Here is a 16,232-nt window from a genome sequence, read left to right as displayed (position 1 = left end):
ACAGGGAAACTGATACAACTGCTGCTCACAAAACTAACCACCTAATCAATTGTCTATATGTGCTTCTAAGCAACAGTCAGGCTGTTTCGATATCAGATTTCAACACTGAACACCACTTAGCTGCAACACTGTGCCTCTGGAATCAGAATACAAAACTAACCTAACTTATCTAGAGATTATTACACGATTGCTTTAATTTCAGCTTACTCTATGGCCGGGATGTCTTGGCAGGACTCATATCTTTCCACAGATCACTTCAGGACAGTTAGTACCCTCTTGATGCTTGTAACCTAATATCAAGTCTCATCTGTCAGCTATTATAAGCTAGATATTGTAATAGAAGAGTATTAGTCCAGTCAGTATACCCTAGCATACATAATCTGACCCAACATTTAATAGGTCATCACCTAAGCACACAGTTAAGTGAGAACAACACTATCAGTTTTAACATCCACGAGTTTCTACATCAAATGACACTTACCTCTACCTTCACAGACTGCATTGCTAAGTCACACGGTGGCTTTAGTGCTTTTGGTCTTGTTGCATACCAGTAGGTCGTGAGGGCTGCAAAAGCACCAAAACCCACCAGGGTATTTGTCGGAAGGGTGCGCACATACTGCCTGACATCCACAAGTTCAGGAATCCTCATATGCCTAAACAAGTCGTGTGCTTGCATCATAGCTCAGTGCAGTTGTCCCAGTGCTGGAACCTGTTGACACAAGAAAAGTTACAGATTTGAAGTCGTTTTGATGTAGTACTGTAACATAGCAACATATGCTTTGTCCTACTAGCTCCTCCCTAGCAAAATGATTTTTATCTGCCACTAAGCAGACAATATCTTTAGAATTCTGTAATGGAATTATGTAAACAAGCAAGTTTTGGTTCAGAAAAATCAGGTAAGACTGACAGAAGGTCATTTCTGAGTTTTAAGATTGTTTAAAAGACACCACACGCTCACAAACCACTTGTTTTTAGTTTTTCTTTTTTGAAGGGCAGCATTTCACAAATGGTAAATATTTACTGGTAGAGTAGCTGTACTACAAGGCTGCTTTTAGAGTAAGGGTCAAACAGGACTCCAGGGAGGGAGGCAGGGCTGCTAGCTTTCCTGCACCAGCCAACAGAGAGCACCCTAACCCTGCAGCAGCAGGATCCTCTACCTCTGAAGTCCTATCGAATAACCTCTCCTTTTCCAGTCTCCCTTCGGTCACACACAGAAAGCTCTGCTAAAGAGCTCATGGAAGGCATATCCCTATGGCTGTACTGTGCTGGCCAGCTTCCCATTTCTCTCAGCGTCACACCACCATCACTGGGCACAAGGCAGAACAAAGCAGCATGCAAGGAGCAGCAGCATCAACAAGCACAGGAAGCACGTTTTGCTCGTCACGTCCATACAGAGAGCTGAGGAGAGGCAACTCCCAGCCCGTGCCTGACATGGATATTCCGCAGTGAGAAGCAGCCATGGAAAAAAGCACTGCTGCCAGCTCAGCTGGTGCCCTCCTCCACAGCCAAGGTCCCCGGGGATGTCTGTCACATGCCACAGCCACCAGCTCCTGCCCACTAGGTTAGAGGTGAGCAGCGGGCAGACGACAACCCACACCAGTGGGATCCATCAGCTGCCACACCAGGACAGAGAGGGCAGCAGAACTGCCTCGTCCTGTATCCAACCTGCTTCTTCAAGAGCAGAGATGCTTTTTGTTTTGTACTTTTTGGCTGAGCCACATCAGACAGCAAAGCAAAAAGCCCGCAGAACGTCAGATGTCCATGAATAGATCAAGAGTGCTGTGAAACAATACGCTGCTGCAGGGTGAGAGTGCAGGAGGCCAGAATTCAAATACATATTCCTTTTTCTAACCAACTATACCAGGTCAAGATTTCTCATTTCTTGAGAAAGAAATCTCAAATTTATAATCTATTGTTGAAATCTTCATTGCTATCATCAGTTATTCAACTAGGTAGCAGAGGAGTCATCTAGTCCATAAGGACTAACTAGTATTTGGACTCAGATTTGCTACAGCCAGCAAAAGAAAAGAAGCCATTAAACAGTTCAAAGGGCCCCACAGTTTCGCAATGTTAGAAGGACAGTCTGAAATCAGGTCATGGATGGGAGCAGTGTTAGGATGGGATTGATGCCATCTCTGGGCAGGTCCCAGACCCCAGAGCTCCCAGGCCAGCAGGCACTGCCCTCTCCTCTCCTTCCTCACTTTTATGTCTCTGACTGCACCACAAGGCACCCTGCACAGCACCACTACGGAAGTTACCTTCCCATTATCTGCACTGTGACACAACCTTTGGATATGGCCCGCTGCAACACAGCAAGCTGTAGTAATGGAAGGTAAAGAACAGAGTATATTGAAAAGTCTCTCCATCTTCCCTTAGCATAGGAAAAAGTAATCAATTACTGACTCAGTAATTAAGATTACTACACCACAGCTTTTTATGCATGAGATCATGCTCATTTGCATCACAGGCACAGAACGTCTCTCTGAAGTGTAGAATATATGTAGATGAACAATAACAAAGACTTTCCAACATGGAAGGCTTAGCCTACAAGTTAGATATCCTATTAAGCACCACGCTACCAAATCAGGAAAAGAGAGGGGGCTATAATGGAAGGGTTAAGAGCAACCTTTGCTCTTTCCTCCTCATGCCTCACTACAAACACCTTTGACTTAAAAACTGATGCTTGCTTCCCCCATGCATGAGTCATATGTCCTGCATACATATTGTATAAGTCAGGAATGCAGCATAGTTTGAGAATTTCCAAAGGCTGTTGCGTCATTAAAGCTACCAAGAATAGAAGTGAGCATGCTCATTTCATTCACATAGAAGTCCCAATGCAGCCAAGAAGCTGGCATGACTTAGGACTAAGTAAAGAAAAAAGCATCACCACTTTCAGTTTCCATGACAGGTTGTTTGTAGAGCAGTTTACAACATACAATATTCTTGAGCAGCTATATCAGAATTCCAGTTACATAACTGTATTTTACTGCTTACATTTATCTTGAAGGAAACTCTTTATTATACCTCCTGCTTTATCAGCACAAAAAGACAAGATTAGGAAGTTTTCAGCCAGACTAAGCAGTTCCTAGCTTTAACACTACCTGCTAGGTCACACCAACTCTTCTTTTCTGTATTTAAGGCAAAGTCAGATGGAAGAGGGAGAAAACACTCCAAACATATGCAACCCCTCAAAAAGGACACAAGGTTTCAGTGCCCTTCTTTGTAATTACTGGGCTCATGTCCCAATCAGGTCAGACATCTGAGGTCTTCCCCATGACCAGAGGAAGCAGCTTAAAGCCATCACATCTAGATACAAATGTATTTTCAGTGGAGCTATGATCTGGCCTTCAATCCTTTTGGAAAAGGAAGGGCCCAGCTATGTTTGATTATTCAAGACAAGCAAAAGAGGCAAGCAGCACTTCATACGATCCATTCTGCCGCTTCTGCCCTCCAACACTTATAAATAAGATGCTCTTCCGATTATGCATCCCATTCATGGCTGGGCACTCCTAACTGCCACCTACAGATCTCCACATTTCTGGACTTCAAGCTTTCCTTCCACATTTCACCTCAACCATTAGAAGACTAACAGAATGAACAGTAAGCTATTAACTTCAGATGCAAAATCAGTACAGATCATCCACTTGGAGAAAAGCACTTTGAACTTCTTGGCAGTAAGATACCTAACACGGAGGCAGAGTTGTATGTACAAGGCCAACAAGATCTATTGGCAAGCAGCATTCTTTCTTACAGATGCAATTATTGCATTTGTTTCTTATCCAGGTAGGGGCTGGATTACAGATAGCAGACTGCGAAACCAGGCCCTGATAGAAGACTGTCCATAGTGACTGACTGTGTGTCACAGCTGGAAGTGCAACAAAGGAAGTAAAGCCAGGATGAGAAGTACCAGCCTGTGATCCTCAAGTTGCTACGTACAGCAGAAGACATGCAATAGAAGGGACAACATCTGAGCAGCTCATAAACACTTCTTCCTTGATGCAACCAATAGAGCTTTGCTAGTTTGGTTTTAGTTAGGAGACAATACCAGATACATGTAAGTGGTTTTAATAACAGGGAGGATTAACCATGTCAGAGGTAATTACCTGTCCCCTCCAGCAATAGCAGTTCCCCAAACACAGCCCTGAAAGCATCCCTCCAAACTGATTCCATGATTCAGCTGGAGTTCTGCACAGCTCAGACAAAGCAAGCTCTCTGTGCATATGCACAGCCCACAGCATCCCAGGCCCATTCTTTACAGTGGAGCCAGTATCTCAAGGCAACAACCCAAGTTGGCAGCTCTTGGCCGTTCTTTGCCGCTCCTACTCGCAGCACACAATGGGCTATTTACAGAGGGCAGCAGCCTGCCTATTGTCCATCCATAGCCAGACATCGTTCGAGTGCAACGGAAGAACAGGAGAGCAGCCGTCAGCTTCTTTAGTGACAAAAAACAACCCCAAGAGCCAATGGCCTCCTCCCCTCTACCCTAACACTGAGAGCACACCAGCACTGGGGTGGCCTGTGACAAAGGCAAGCTTTCCACATAGTAGAGAAGGAACAGCTACACTATTTTTAGAGCCTCTTACAGAAAAGGAAGGCAGCTAAGTCATAGAATGGCCTGGGTTGAACAGGGCCTCAAAGATCATCTGTTTTCAGCCCTCTGCTGTGGGCAGGGTTGCCAACTACTAGACCAGGCTGCCCAGAGGCACATCCAGCCTGGCCTTGAATGCCTCCAGGGATGGGGCATCCACAGCCTCTTTGAGGCAACCTGTTCCAGTGTTACCACCCTCTGAGAGAAAAAACTTCCTCCTAATATCTAACCTAAATCTCTCATCTTAGTTTAAAACCTTTCCCCCTTGTCCTACCACTATCAATCCATGTAAACAGCCATTCCCCCTCCTGTTTATACACTCTCTTCAAGTACTGGAAGGCTACAACGAGGTCTCCGCAGAGCCTTCTCTTCGTCAAGCTAAACAAGCCCAGTTCCCTCAACCTTTCTTCATAGGAGAGGTGCTCCAGTAGTTTGTAGTTTCTCACCGTTATCAGTATGGCCCTAAGATATTTTCACTATGAAATGCTGAAATAGGTGATCAGCCTACCATGTATCTTTGAGTTGCCTCAAAGCAACTCAGTATTATCTTGCCTATTATCTTACTGCTACAGGTTACACCACAGAGATCCCAATGTACCTGTAGTACTGAAGTTCTTCACCACTCATCCTTCAGGAGATCAAGTGTTCTCAATCATGTACTAGCTTCTTTACAGAGTACAAGAGAGTGCAACAAATAGTTTTGGCTACCAACAAAAGAAATCTGCTTGCCTGAATAGATACATAACCCTAATCTCATGGTGCAATTTGTAATCATCTTAAATTTGATTCGGTTCAACTGGCCCCAGACGCATGTTCCTACAACCTTCCTGGTAAGGGATCAAGCTGGCCAGGGGCTCATCTGGTGGTGCAGTCACACCAGGAGATGGTCTAGCAAGAAGGCCTTTCATAGGTTAGTACTGATGACAGCTCTCAGCTAGATCAGCTTTTGTCTTGAAGACCAGATAGCCATTAGTTCCTAGAAGAAAGCAGCACAGATTGGGAAAGCAAGGATGGTTGTAATACTACACCTTAAGCATGCAACTCTAAATACTGCCTGCAAGTGCTCCCTGGATTCTCTCCCCACCCTGCAGTCAAGGCAGTATGTTGGCTGATGTCTCACAGCTACCTGTGTCAGATCCCAGCTGTAACCAGAAGGGAAACCACAAGCACCCTCAAGACACAGCAAAGGAGCATAGGTAATTAAGACCTGAAGGGAATTTCTCAGTTGAAGTCTCCTTTAACAAAAATACTACAGTAAGAGGTCTCCTGTGGTGCTGCATCATGTGACTTAACATGCCACTCTGTCCTCAGCCACAAAGGACTTTTCCAAACAAAAATATTATTGAATCGTAGCAAGGTTCCATCAACTATTCTACCTTCCTTCTCCCTCCCTACTTTCCCAATTAAAAATACCTAGATCTCATCTTACCCAGAATCACCTCAATGACCTAATCACTCTACAGAGCTATAACCCCCACTTTAAAGCAGTTAGCCATCAGATTCACTTTCCTGCAACAGTGAAGAGCAAAGAACCAAGAAGTTAATGAGGTACCCATCCCTCGCACAAAGAGGAAGCAGCAGGTCCCTAATATTCACAACCCCACATCCCCCCTCTGCCCAACTCACCACCTCTTACCTGCCCCCGTTCCCTGGTCTGGCTCAGAGCAAACACCAGGCATCACACAGTGTTTGAGGTTGTATCAGGCTGAGCCAGCAGAGCTAAAGCAGGTGACTGCAAGGAAGCAGCCTGCAAGTTGGTTTCAGCCCTGTGCGGCAGGACCTGCTCACTTAATAAGCTATAACTGAAGCAATGAAAACTCGTGCTGCAACCCAGAAGCATTACATGTGACATTGATGCATGAAGGCTCTGTCCTCCACTGAGTAAAGCTACAGCCCTGTCCTCAGGCATTTGGCTACAATCCTTCTGCTATCAAATGGAACAACACCTGGATTCCCGCCCTTTCGTGCTGTCCAACAAGAAACCTGAGCACACAGCAGTAAGGTCACTGAAGTTTAAGTGCAGAAGCCAAGTGGATTCCCATCATCTGGTTCAGCGTCTTTGGTGCAGTTGGCATCCTTCAGCAGCACTCAGTAACACTATGCATCAAGGAAATCAGTACTTTACTAAAACTTGAGACAGTGACCAACTTAAGTGTTTCCTTTGATCTGCACTTACACGCTCAGGTCACTGAGCAATCTTATTTTCCCCACCTTCGGTGATCGCAAAAGATGCTTACAAGTATATTCTGAAGACTGAGTTATTCTCCCCATTAGATGTGCATTCTTAAAGCTCAAGCTTGCAAGTGTATCACAGTACTGTGTTCACTTATCTCAATCCAAACAGTTCAGATGACAATCACTCTTCAGAGCAATCACCTCTGCACTGGCAGCTTTCTGGGGGCATTAACAGCTCAATTGCACCAACTTATTTCTGCTACTCGTTCCAGGAGCATGACCATTGAGAAAGCCCTGTGTGCAAGTCAAGTGCTCACATGAGACTGTGCAGGAAAGGTTTTTATTCACCCTTCTGTCACCTGACATCCTCAGCAAAGGGCAACCTGGATCAGGCACACTTAAGCCATGCTGCATCACACCAGATAATGTTTACGTTCAAAGAAAGTTTAAAAATAAACAGAACTGGTAACACTGAAGCCAGGCATATCAGTAAGTACTTACTAGAAGCAGTTGGTTCTGAGTGACCTCCTGATGCCAGCACCATGAGAAAGCTATGAGAAGCCAAGCAGTCCCTTGGTACCAGGTACTACGGTGCTACTTCCTGCAAGTCAGTCCTGCTTTTGCAGAAAAAACCCCACCTCACTCACCTATTAATGCAGCCCAAGTGCAGAGGACAAGCTGTCAAAACAAGGCACATGCAGTATCAAGCTAAAAAAAAAAAACACCTTAAGAGGTCTGGCTTTAAGAACCGTAATTCATATAAAAAGCCAGAAGTCCTTTTCTGTAGCTTCTTACCATGGGGCTTCCTGCATTTTCACAGGAAACTTTAAGGAAGTCCACCAAAAAAAAAAAAAGCTTTTTTCCTCCAGATTTTTATAAAACCATATAAACTGTTTTCAGTCAGCGTTGGACAGAGTATCAGTACCACTAAGAATCAGATCTAACAGAAATTAATATTTTGCTATCATGTTTTCAACTCCACAGATAAGTAACTCTTAACTCGAAAGGCAGCAAGGGACTGCAGCAGCCTTTGTGTTCTCATGTATCCTTGTTTCAGGAGTCAGGCTGGATCTGCAGAAATGCAAGCCCCCAGTCTGCAGGCAGGGTTCAGACCGCCGCCTGCAAAGGTCAGTACTATACAGCGCTGCTTCCTTCAGTCACGCAGCATAGTAAACTCCCACACAAAGCCATTTCCTAGTGGTCAAACCATCTCCTCTCCTATTTATGAGGATTTCTGAGGCGCTACCACTGTTTAACAAAATATAAGAAATTGTGCATTTTCACTTGTAATTTAGCACAGTAGGGAAATAGAACAGAGCTGCCAGCTTCGCATCAGACTACCAGAACTCCAATTTATCTCACTATGTACACCCTTCACTATGTTTCCCAGAGAGAATCTGTCCCTCTGTTGCATATTTGAAAGATTTGATGCCTTCAACCTTACTCGAGTCTACCCATCCCCAGTCATCTGTATTACAAATATCTGTACAAAACAAACAAAAACCAAAACAAACACTATTGTGTTCTATTGCTCGCACCGGTTAAAACATCTTCTTGGAGGGAAAATAGTTCGTGCCTTCATGAAAAGGTTCATGCCTTCTCACTGGAGATTAATGCACCCAGGTCTGAAAATACTGAACACCCCTTCACCTCCTCCAAAAATGCAGTGCAAAATTGATCTGCAGGAGAGTGACGAGGTAGGAGAGTCAGCTATGGAGACTTTACTCAAAGAAACAGGAGAGTTACTTACCCAGGTAACTATTTTTAAAAGCTTTCTTTCCTTCCATTTGAATCACTGCTTTTGTTTGTCCACTGATACCAACCTTGTGCTTGACCTTGAAGCAAAAGGCTACTCGGGGGCTCACTTCAAGAACTGATGACCTACTTCCAAACTCATGCTGGCCAATTTGTAGTTGTAAAACGCACCAACCAAGTTTAGAAGCTGCCTTTTGAATTCAATATAATCACTGCAGCCCTCAGAATAGGCTAAGGCCACATGCTCGAGACCTTGAATTGAGTACACAAGCTACTTGTAACTACAAGCTTTAGACCCTGCCCACCCCCAATCAGCTAGTATTTTGCTTCTTTTATTCCAACACCAAAAAAAAGCTAAATATTGATGAGGTGCAAAGAATCAACCAGCAACAGTATAATTCCACGAGGAACTCTGTATTGAGTTCTCTGCATTATTAGTACCGATATTGTTGATAAAAGGGATTTTTCCCTCTAAGCTCAATGCCCTCTTGCACTTGAAGCTTCTTGATCCAAGAAATCTGACCTGAATCTCTTGATCTGAGGGACTTCAGGTCTCAAGTCCAAGGGCACGTTCCAAAGCGCGGAGGTGAACACAAATGCTCCCAGGCTGGCTGAGGAGACAGCCCTGTTCCCTGTAAAGCAACGTGGTAAAAATAAGCTGCTACCACCGCGTGGTTTAACTCTTGCCTGGGCACAAGCACAGCACCATGAGGCTCCAACAGCAGTTACTTGCTATGTCACCGTTCTCCCTCACAGCCCCGACCACCTTATCTCTGACACCAGCCCAATGGAGGCCAGCACTCAGACGGGCCGCTGGGTCCACAAGCACTTTGCTAACACCCCAGACGGCTCACACACGTGCCCTTTGGAAATACAGAAGGCTGCAAGTGTCGCCAGTCCTGTTGAACAGGAACAAGAAATGTATGCGCCTCGGAACAAAAGCATCGTTCAACTCGGTTAAATCCCTGTAGCACCGTATTCCTACCTCACAAGGAAAGGAGGCCTGCAAAGCCAAAGTCACCCAGCCTTCCATTTTAGGCCAGTTTGCCACACGCCACATTACCACACGCACTCGAGTGTTTGGAAAAAAAAAGAAAATGTTATTTCAAGAGCACGCCGGCAAGCACGGCCCCTCGAGCCGGGCAAGCCGAGGGCCGGTGACCGAGCACGGGGCACGGCGCTCCCGGCCCGGGCTGAGAGCCGCGTCCTGCCGGCCCGCGCCGCGGCGGCTCCCAGGCTGCCTCCGCGGGGACACCGATCGCTCCGCCGCCAGCCGGGCGGCGAGCAGCCCTGCCGGCACTCCCCGACCGGGTGACAGCCCGCCGACCCGGCCTCGAGGCGAGGAGCAGAGCCGTGCTGGGGCCCCGGCGGGCCCCGCCGCGGCCACCCGTCCGAGCAGCCCGCGGCCCTGACAGCCGCCCGCCCCTCGGCCGGACCCGCGGCCTTCCCGTCCCTCGTCCCCCGCCCCAGCGACACCGTTGAGCCCCCTCTCACCTCCGGCAGCGACGGCAACAACGCACAGACCGGTACGCGGCTCCCCCGACGCCGCCCTATTTAAGCGGAGCACGGCGGGAGCGGCGTGTGCGTTTGGCGAGCCCGCCCCTCCGCCCTCACCGCCCCCCGGCGGGCGCTAAGGCCAGGCCCGCCTCCCTTCCTCCCTCCCGCCAGCCCGGGGCCTGCGGGCCAGCGCTGCCTGCCCTTACGGCCTGCTCAGCCCCGCGCCTGCAGCTCTGCCCGGCGCTGAAAGCGGCGCTGCGCTGCCCTAAGCCGTGCAGAAGGCTGGGAAGGCTGGTGGGAATGCTGTTGTGAGCGTGGGCACACGCTGCAGAGGACGTATAAGCAAGGAAAATGAAAAGTGTACATGCTACAGGGTGCACCCCTTGATACCTGACTAATCCCTTATACCTTACAAAAGGTGACAGCTTGTGAGGGAAACGTTTCCTTACACCTCTGCAAATGACGCTTCATCCGGTGCAATTCCGCTTAAAAAGAGGCGCGTTTCATGAAGGAAACATTCAAAAGGGACAGTGAGCTCCTGGCGGTCACAAGAATCATGTCACCCAACTCTAAATATTGCTTGTGAGGGGACCATGGGTTGGAGGCTTGTTGACTAGAATGTGGGGTCATTTCAGCAGCCGCTGAGAGCTGTCCTGATTTGGCTGCGTGCCTCATGAGCCCACTTGATTGGTAAATCATCAACCCAAATCTCAAAGTTCCACAGTTCTGTACATGCTCTATTGCTGTGGTTTTTACCCTCCGGTGTTTAATGGGTTACCTGGGTCGTTTTAGGGGGAGGGAGGTTAAGGCTACACACATTCCTTTGCATACCAAATATTTGGTAAAGTTTTGGAGGTTCTATTATTTCGTGTAAAGACAACCCCTGTTTCCTAATGCTTCAGCTTTTACTGGAGTACAACAGGAAGGGGACATCCCGTGAGATGGAAGTGTGACAGAAGGACAGGGCCTGTGTTCACTTCTCAGCGAGGAAAGGTGAAGCAAACTTTGAATCAGCCCATAGTCCCACTTAACTGCACTTGGATCACTTTGTGGAGAGTCTCACAAATGCAAAACAGATTCCTTTCTCCTGAAAGGAAATGGAAACTTGTCATCCAGGAGCGCATCCAGATGCCAACGGTCATGAAGGCCATAGCACAGCCAAAGAGATGGGAATTAAGCCCTAGGGCACAGAAAGCGCGGCCATCAACTCTCTGCAGCAGTTGCACTCTGCTGGTTTGTTCGACTGCACCGCACCGCACTTTGTGCTCCTGTAGACAGAGCCAGCCTCTGCCAAGTGATTTTTGCATCGTGCCCATAGTTTTGGATGAAGGCATCAATCAAGTGATGTGGAAAAAAAAACAACTCAGGCAGTGGTGATTTTTTTTTTTTTTTTCCCATGAATGCTTCTATTTGCCAACCACCAAAAACTCACACTGCTTTAATCTACTATGTAAATTAATCCTTCATTATCACATCCTTCCCCACATCTGGGTTTCTGAAGGACAGAAACCACATTTTTCAGCCCTCTCAGAGAAACTTCGCCTTGCCTCCCACTGGAAGGAGGGTTCCTAGTAGGTGTATCTGTGTGTCCACCTTTCTCTATCATGTATATGTACCCTTTTGTGAATCCTGTCATCAACATGAAACTGCAAAACCACCAGCTAAGTGGTATTTGAATATGTCTCTCACTAATGCCATGCACCACACCTCTCTGCTCATACTTGGCATTCACCTGACTATACAACTCAGGACTGCAGTTTTCTTTGAAATTGGCTTTTTCTTGCTGATCAGAAAAGAAAGAGACCTAGTCTCAAGCAGATTACCTAGAAAATCATATAAAGACAACATGGAAGAAAGAGCTGTATGAAAATAAAATCCATAATGGCAATATTGGACTGTCTTATGCAGGGGAGCTCAGGAAACAGCTCCTGTGGGTTGATACATTCCTATTGGTGCCACCGTCCCTTGTCCTTCCACTGGGCAGCACTGAAAAGAGCCTGCCTCCATCTTCTTTCCACCTCCACAGTAGATGTTTATGCATACCAACACAATGTGCCCTCATCACAAGCTTTCCCTTCTTGAGGCTAAGCTCTTCCAGTTTGCTCAGTTCTCCCTGTGTGATAAAAGCTCCAATCCCTTTGCCATATCCATGGCCCTTCACTGGGCTCTCTCCAGGATGCCCATGTCCCTCTTGCACTGGAAAGTGCAGGCTGGACCCAACATGCTAGCTATAGCCTCCCCAGTGCTGATACAATAACACTGATGTTGAAGTACCGTCTATTAGCTATCATGGATGAAGTAAATTAAGCATCTGACAGAAGCATCACTTAGCTGTGTTATTTTCACTTTGATTTACTGGGCATGCATATCACTGTGCTGAATCTGGTCTCTTCTCTTTGAGAACCATCCCAAGTGCATAATTTATGTAACAAATAGACTGTCTAGCCTCTACCATGTTGTAACTGCATCTGCTCGCACTTGCTTAAAATATCAAGGGAAGAAAAACCAGAGAAATTCCTTGTAAATAAGCACTTCAAGATGTCTAGCATATACTGCTGTTAAAAAACATGAGCTACTGGATCCGCAGAGCAGGCATAATCTCTCATGTTTCCTCAGCTCTCTCCATAGTGGGGAATGGAATAATTTTCATTTTACATTTGTAACTGTTTAATACACTTGGGAAATGGATTATAAATGCTAATGGCAATTGCTGGGGCACAGGATGAGGGTCCCTCGGTGATGGAGGATGAGCAAGGAGTCCAGGGGGACTGCAGCAGCAGCAGTGTCCCCAGTGCAGTCCCAGAGTATAAAAGCACAGAGAGAAAAAAAAAAATTGTAAAGCTTCTGTGGCATAGCAGAAAAGAGACATGATACACAGATACATAAGTGCACGCCTGAATTTGCTTAGAGAGGATATTTTGAGGAAAAAGGAGAAACAGAACTAGAAAACCAACCTAAAATTGCAAACATATGTTTGGGTTTTTTAAAATGTAATTGTGTTGTTGACTTTCAAGGTTTTTGTGTTTTTACTTTCGAACATATAAAGGATTTTCCAGCTGTTCCTACTATTTCTTCCACTTTCTGTTTTTGTCTTTGTTTACCAGAGTCCCTGCCTGGCTCCCACTCAGAAGACGGGACCCCTCCAGAGCCCAGTGTGAACCCCCAGAACAGGAAGGAGATAGCGGGCTCTTGGGGAATGGCACCTTGCCAAGTAAAAAACAGACACCCTGGCCACAGCTCTTTCAGCTTGCTTACGTCGGGCTAATGACAATGCTATTTCTTCATGTGATAAGGTACCAGGGTAAAAACACAGATCTGGAAAAACCAAACATAAACCAGCGGCGGATTCAGCCGCGCTAAAGCTGGTTCATTTGCTCCACATGCTGCATTTCCCCCCCCTTCCACTCCCAGGCTGTACCTAATCCCAAGTTTACTGCTTCCCTCATACGAACAATCAACAGAAAGCTTTTCAGATTTGAGCCGCTCAAATGAAACCACGAGCATAAGGATGTTCTGCTGCTCGTTTATGGCAGCGTAATACAAACAAGCCAGACGTGCCCTTTTGTTAACTTTTCCTCCTATAAAATATTTTCCCAATGACCGTTCCCCTGTATGTCTCTTTGAGGGCTGAAGGCACCACACAAAGGAGAGAAAAGGTTGCATTCTTTACATTTAAAATCTACTTGAGCACCAAAGCTACGACATGTAAAGCCCCATTACAGAAATGCATAAACTGATCATAACACAGTCTGAATATTAAGTGAAATATTACACAAAGATAAACTGAGCAAGAAAGCTCAGAAGTTAAATATTTATTTATGCTTAAACTCCAGCTGGGAAGTGAAGTCTCCATCCAAAAACAAATAAAAGACTGTCTCGGGGATATATCCTGAGCTCAGTCCTTTCTGGCTGACAAAAAGATTGCATTGTTTTATTTGGTACACGGTGCAGCTCACCGGAATATATTGAACGTGAAAAAGAGCAGCCGTGCCCAAAATAGTGCAAGACTACGGTATATTGAAAGTCCCTGCTAGAAATGAGCTCCAAGCACACAGTGTGTTTTCACATTCTTCACATACTCACAACTCTCCTAACTGCTGCAAGGAGCGTTGGTGTACAAGTGCAAGTTCAGCCCCAGGAGGGAGCAAGGAACGTCTGCTTCTAGAGGATGTCTAAGGGAGGTGTGCTCCCTCCCCAGATCTACCAGCACAGCACTGCACTGCATGGGCTCATTCAGACCCCTCTGACCCCATGCTAGCACCTGCAGGAGCCGAAAGGGGACTATGAGAAGAATTAATGGGGAGTAAGAGCTTGCATACAGTGATCGTGGCATAGTGTCCTTCACACTTTGCTGCAAGTTTGTGATGAGAAAGGGTGAGAGGGAGAGCCAGCGTGCAGGTTAATGTGGTGGGGAAGGTGAGTCTTGGGAATATTTTTAATAAAGGGTTTGTAGACATGGATAAGATCAGGATGGCCAATGTTCAAACCATGAAAGTATTTGACAACAAGGCGCGTACGTAAACTACATCTTCACTTGGGATAAAAGCCAATCTGGGGATTAAAACAGCATCTTGTCAAGGCTCTTCATCATAAATTACCTGTATTGACTCTTGTGATGGGTGGAAACAATTCCACCCTCCCTCTGTGGTGGTGTGATTCACCTAGGTATGCTGCGTGGTACGACAAATAGGTCTGGCTTTTGAATAACAAACCTTCTCATCCAAGCTCCCTTCTGTAGGAAACGGACATGAAAACCAGGTTAAATATACCTCTCTCTGGTAGAATATTGTTAATAAGAAGAAAATGAGCATTGTTTGACCACGTCTTTCTTGCCAGAAACCACCATTAATCAAACCAGAAGTTGAACATGTACCTGGCTGTCTACAGAAACCAGCTACAGGGTACTGTACCAACACAGTTTCCCTGCCGATGAGCACTGGACAGCATGCAGCCTGGCATCATGCATGGACCCAAGCATTAGAGATGAGAAGCCATGCCATTCTTAGAAATGGAGTTTCCCTATCCTGCTCCTAAACAGCACAGGCAGGTCAAGCTGTCACTTCTGACCTGGTGCCTCCCCCATCCCATCCTGATGACTTGCTTACAACACTCACAGCCTCACCTACTCACCTCAGAGACCTCAGAGTTTTGGACAGTACAAACATGCAGAACTCAGGTGATCATTTGCACTGGAGAGGTCCTAAACCCAAGTGTGCAGAATGCTTTCGATACCTCTTTGTTAATCCCTTTTACTGTGCATCCTGTTAAGGAGATTCCTTTGTTTTACATAGAGATGGGCCTGGGGGAATACTTTAGAAACATTTCAAGTAACAAACTGCTTGCTGTTATAAAACTTTATTATTTGAAGTGTTCAGCTTTTTTATTTTCTACATAACAGTGTGAACACCCACATACTGGTACTTAAAAGACCAAAATCTCTGTCTAGAAATATCTAGTAGCAACAAACTCTGCTAGAGACAAAGAAACCTAAATTGGCCTGTGTCTAAAATAAGTTCTTTCCTTATGTTTTCTGCTAAGCAACAGTGGCAGATCCTATTTCGAGGTCATTTTACCCCTGTGTGAAAACACACATTTTATATGACTTAATGGAAGACTCCATGTTTTCCCTCAACATTAAACATACTTGATCGCGTATCTCTCGGTGAGGCTGAAAAGCCTTTCCTGAAGGAAATAGGAAGGAACCTGCTCTGCCACTTGTTCAAGAGTAGGACTCACAGTTCATCATCTATTTGGGTATCTCTTCCTTATCCAGTTTCTTTTACTACAGAATTTAATGTGCACTGCAAGACCCAAGGGCCAGTTTGTCATGTATCTGGCCCAGCAGGGTTGCCAGGCACAAAATGTTCAGTATTTGCAAAAAGTATCGGCCCTCTTTTAATAAAAAGAAAAACAAAAGACACAGTTCTGCAACACACACGTGCATTTTGCATCCCTCACGAAGACCCAGGCTTCATCTTGAGCATGGCATTCTGCTGGAGCTAGCTAAGATCCCACTCAAAAAGCCTAAATTTAAGTTGCTGCTTCTGCTTCAGGAACAAAGAAAGGTTTATGTCCAGCTTTCCATTTTTCTAGCTATTGCCTTTTTCTAAGAAAAAAAAGTGAGTCTCACCCGTTGGGGGCACTAGGGCATATTGAGCTCCACGATGAAAAAGTTTAAAAGAAAATCAAAAGCAGTTTTGATTTAACATGAATTCAC

General features: G+C 45.9%; 1 protein-coding gene across 7 annotated transcripts in view; it reads right to left on the bottom strand.

Annotated features, from left to right (window-relative positions):
• Positions 1-16,232, bottom strand: part of ACSL1 (acyl-CoA synthetase long-chain family member 1) — a 72,180-nt gene that overhangs the window by 26,907 nt on the left and 29,041 nt on the right. Inside the window, exons 1-4 of one of the 7 annotated variants that reach the window (XM_046940090.1) lie at positions 10,013-10,046; positions 9,042-9,150; positions 7,265-7,441; positions 482-709 (exon numbers count right to left, since the gene is read on the bottom strand). In XM_046940090.1, coding sequence (XP_046796046.1) covers positions 482-679 — 198 coding nt within the window. In that variant the 5' untranslated portion in view covers positions 680-709; positions 7,265-7,441; positions 9,042-9,150; positions 10,013-10,046. Of the gene's footprint in view, positions 1-481; positions 710-5,186; positions 6,233-7,264; positions 7,442-9,041; positions 9,151-9,503; positions 10,047-16,232 lie in introns of those variants that run through there. The other 6 variants (XM_025149628.3, XM_046940091.1, XM_015276227.4 and 3 more) reach the window with 6 other exon arrangements.

Source organism: Gallus gallus, chromosome 4 (genome assembly GCF_016699485.2).
Source record: "Gallus gallus isolate bGalGal1 chromosome 4, bGalGal1.mat.broiler.GRCg7b, whole genome shotgun sequence".
Classification (NCBI taxonomy): domain Eukaryota; kingdom Metazoa; phylum Chordata; class Aves; order Galliformes; family Phasianidae; genus Gallus; species Gallus gallus.
The sequence above is the reverse complement of the archived record's forward strand: the minus strand, read 5'-3'. Positions and strand labels throughout refer to the sequence as shown.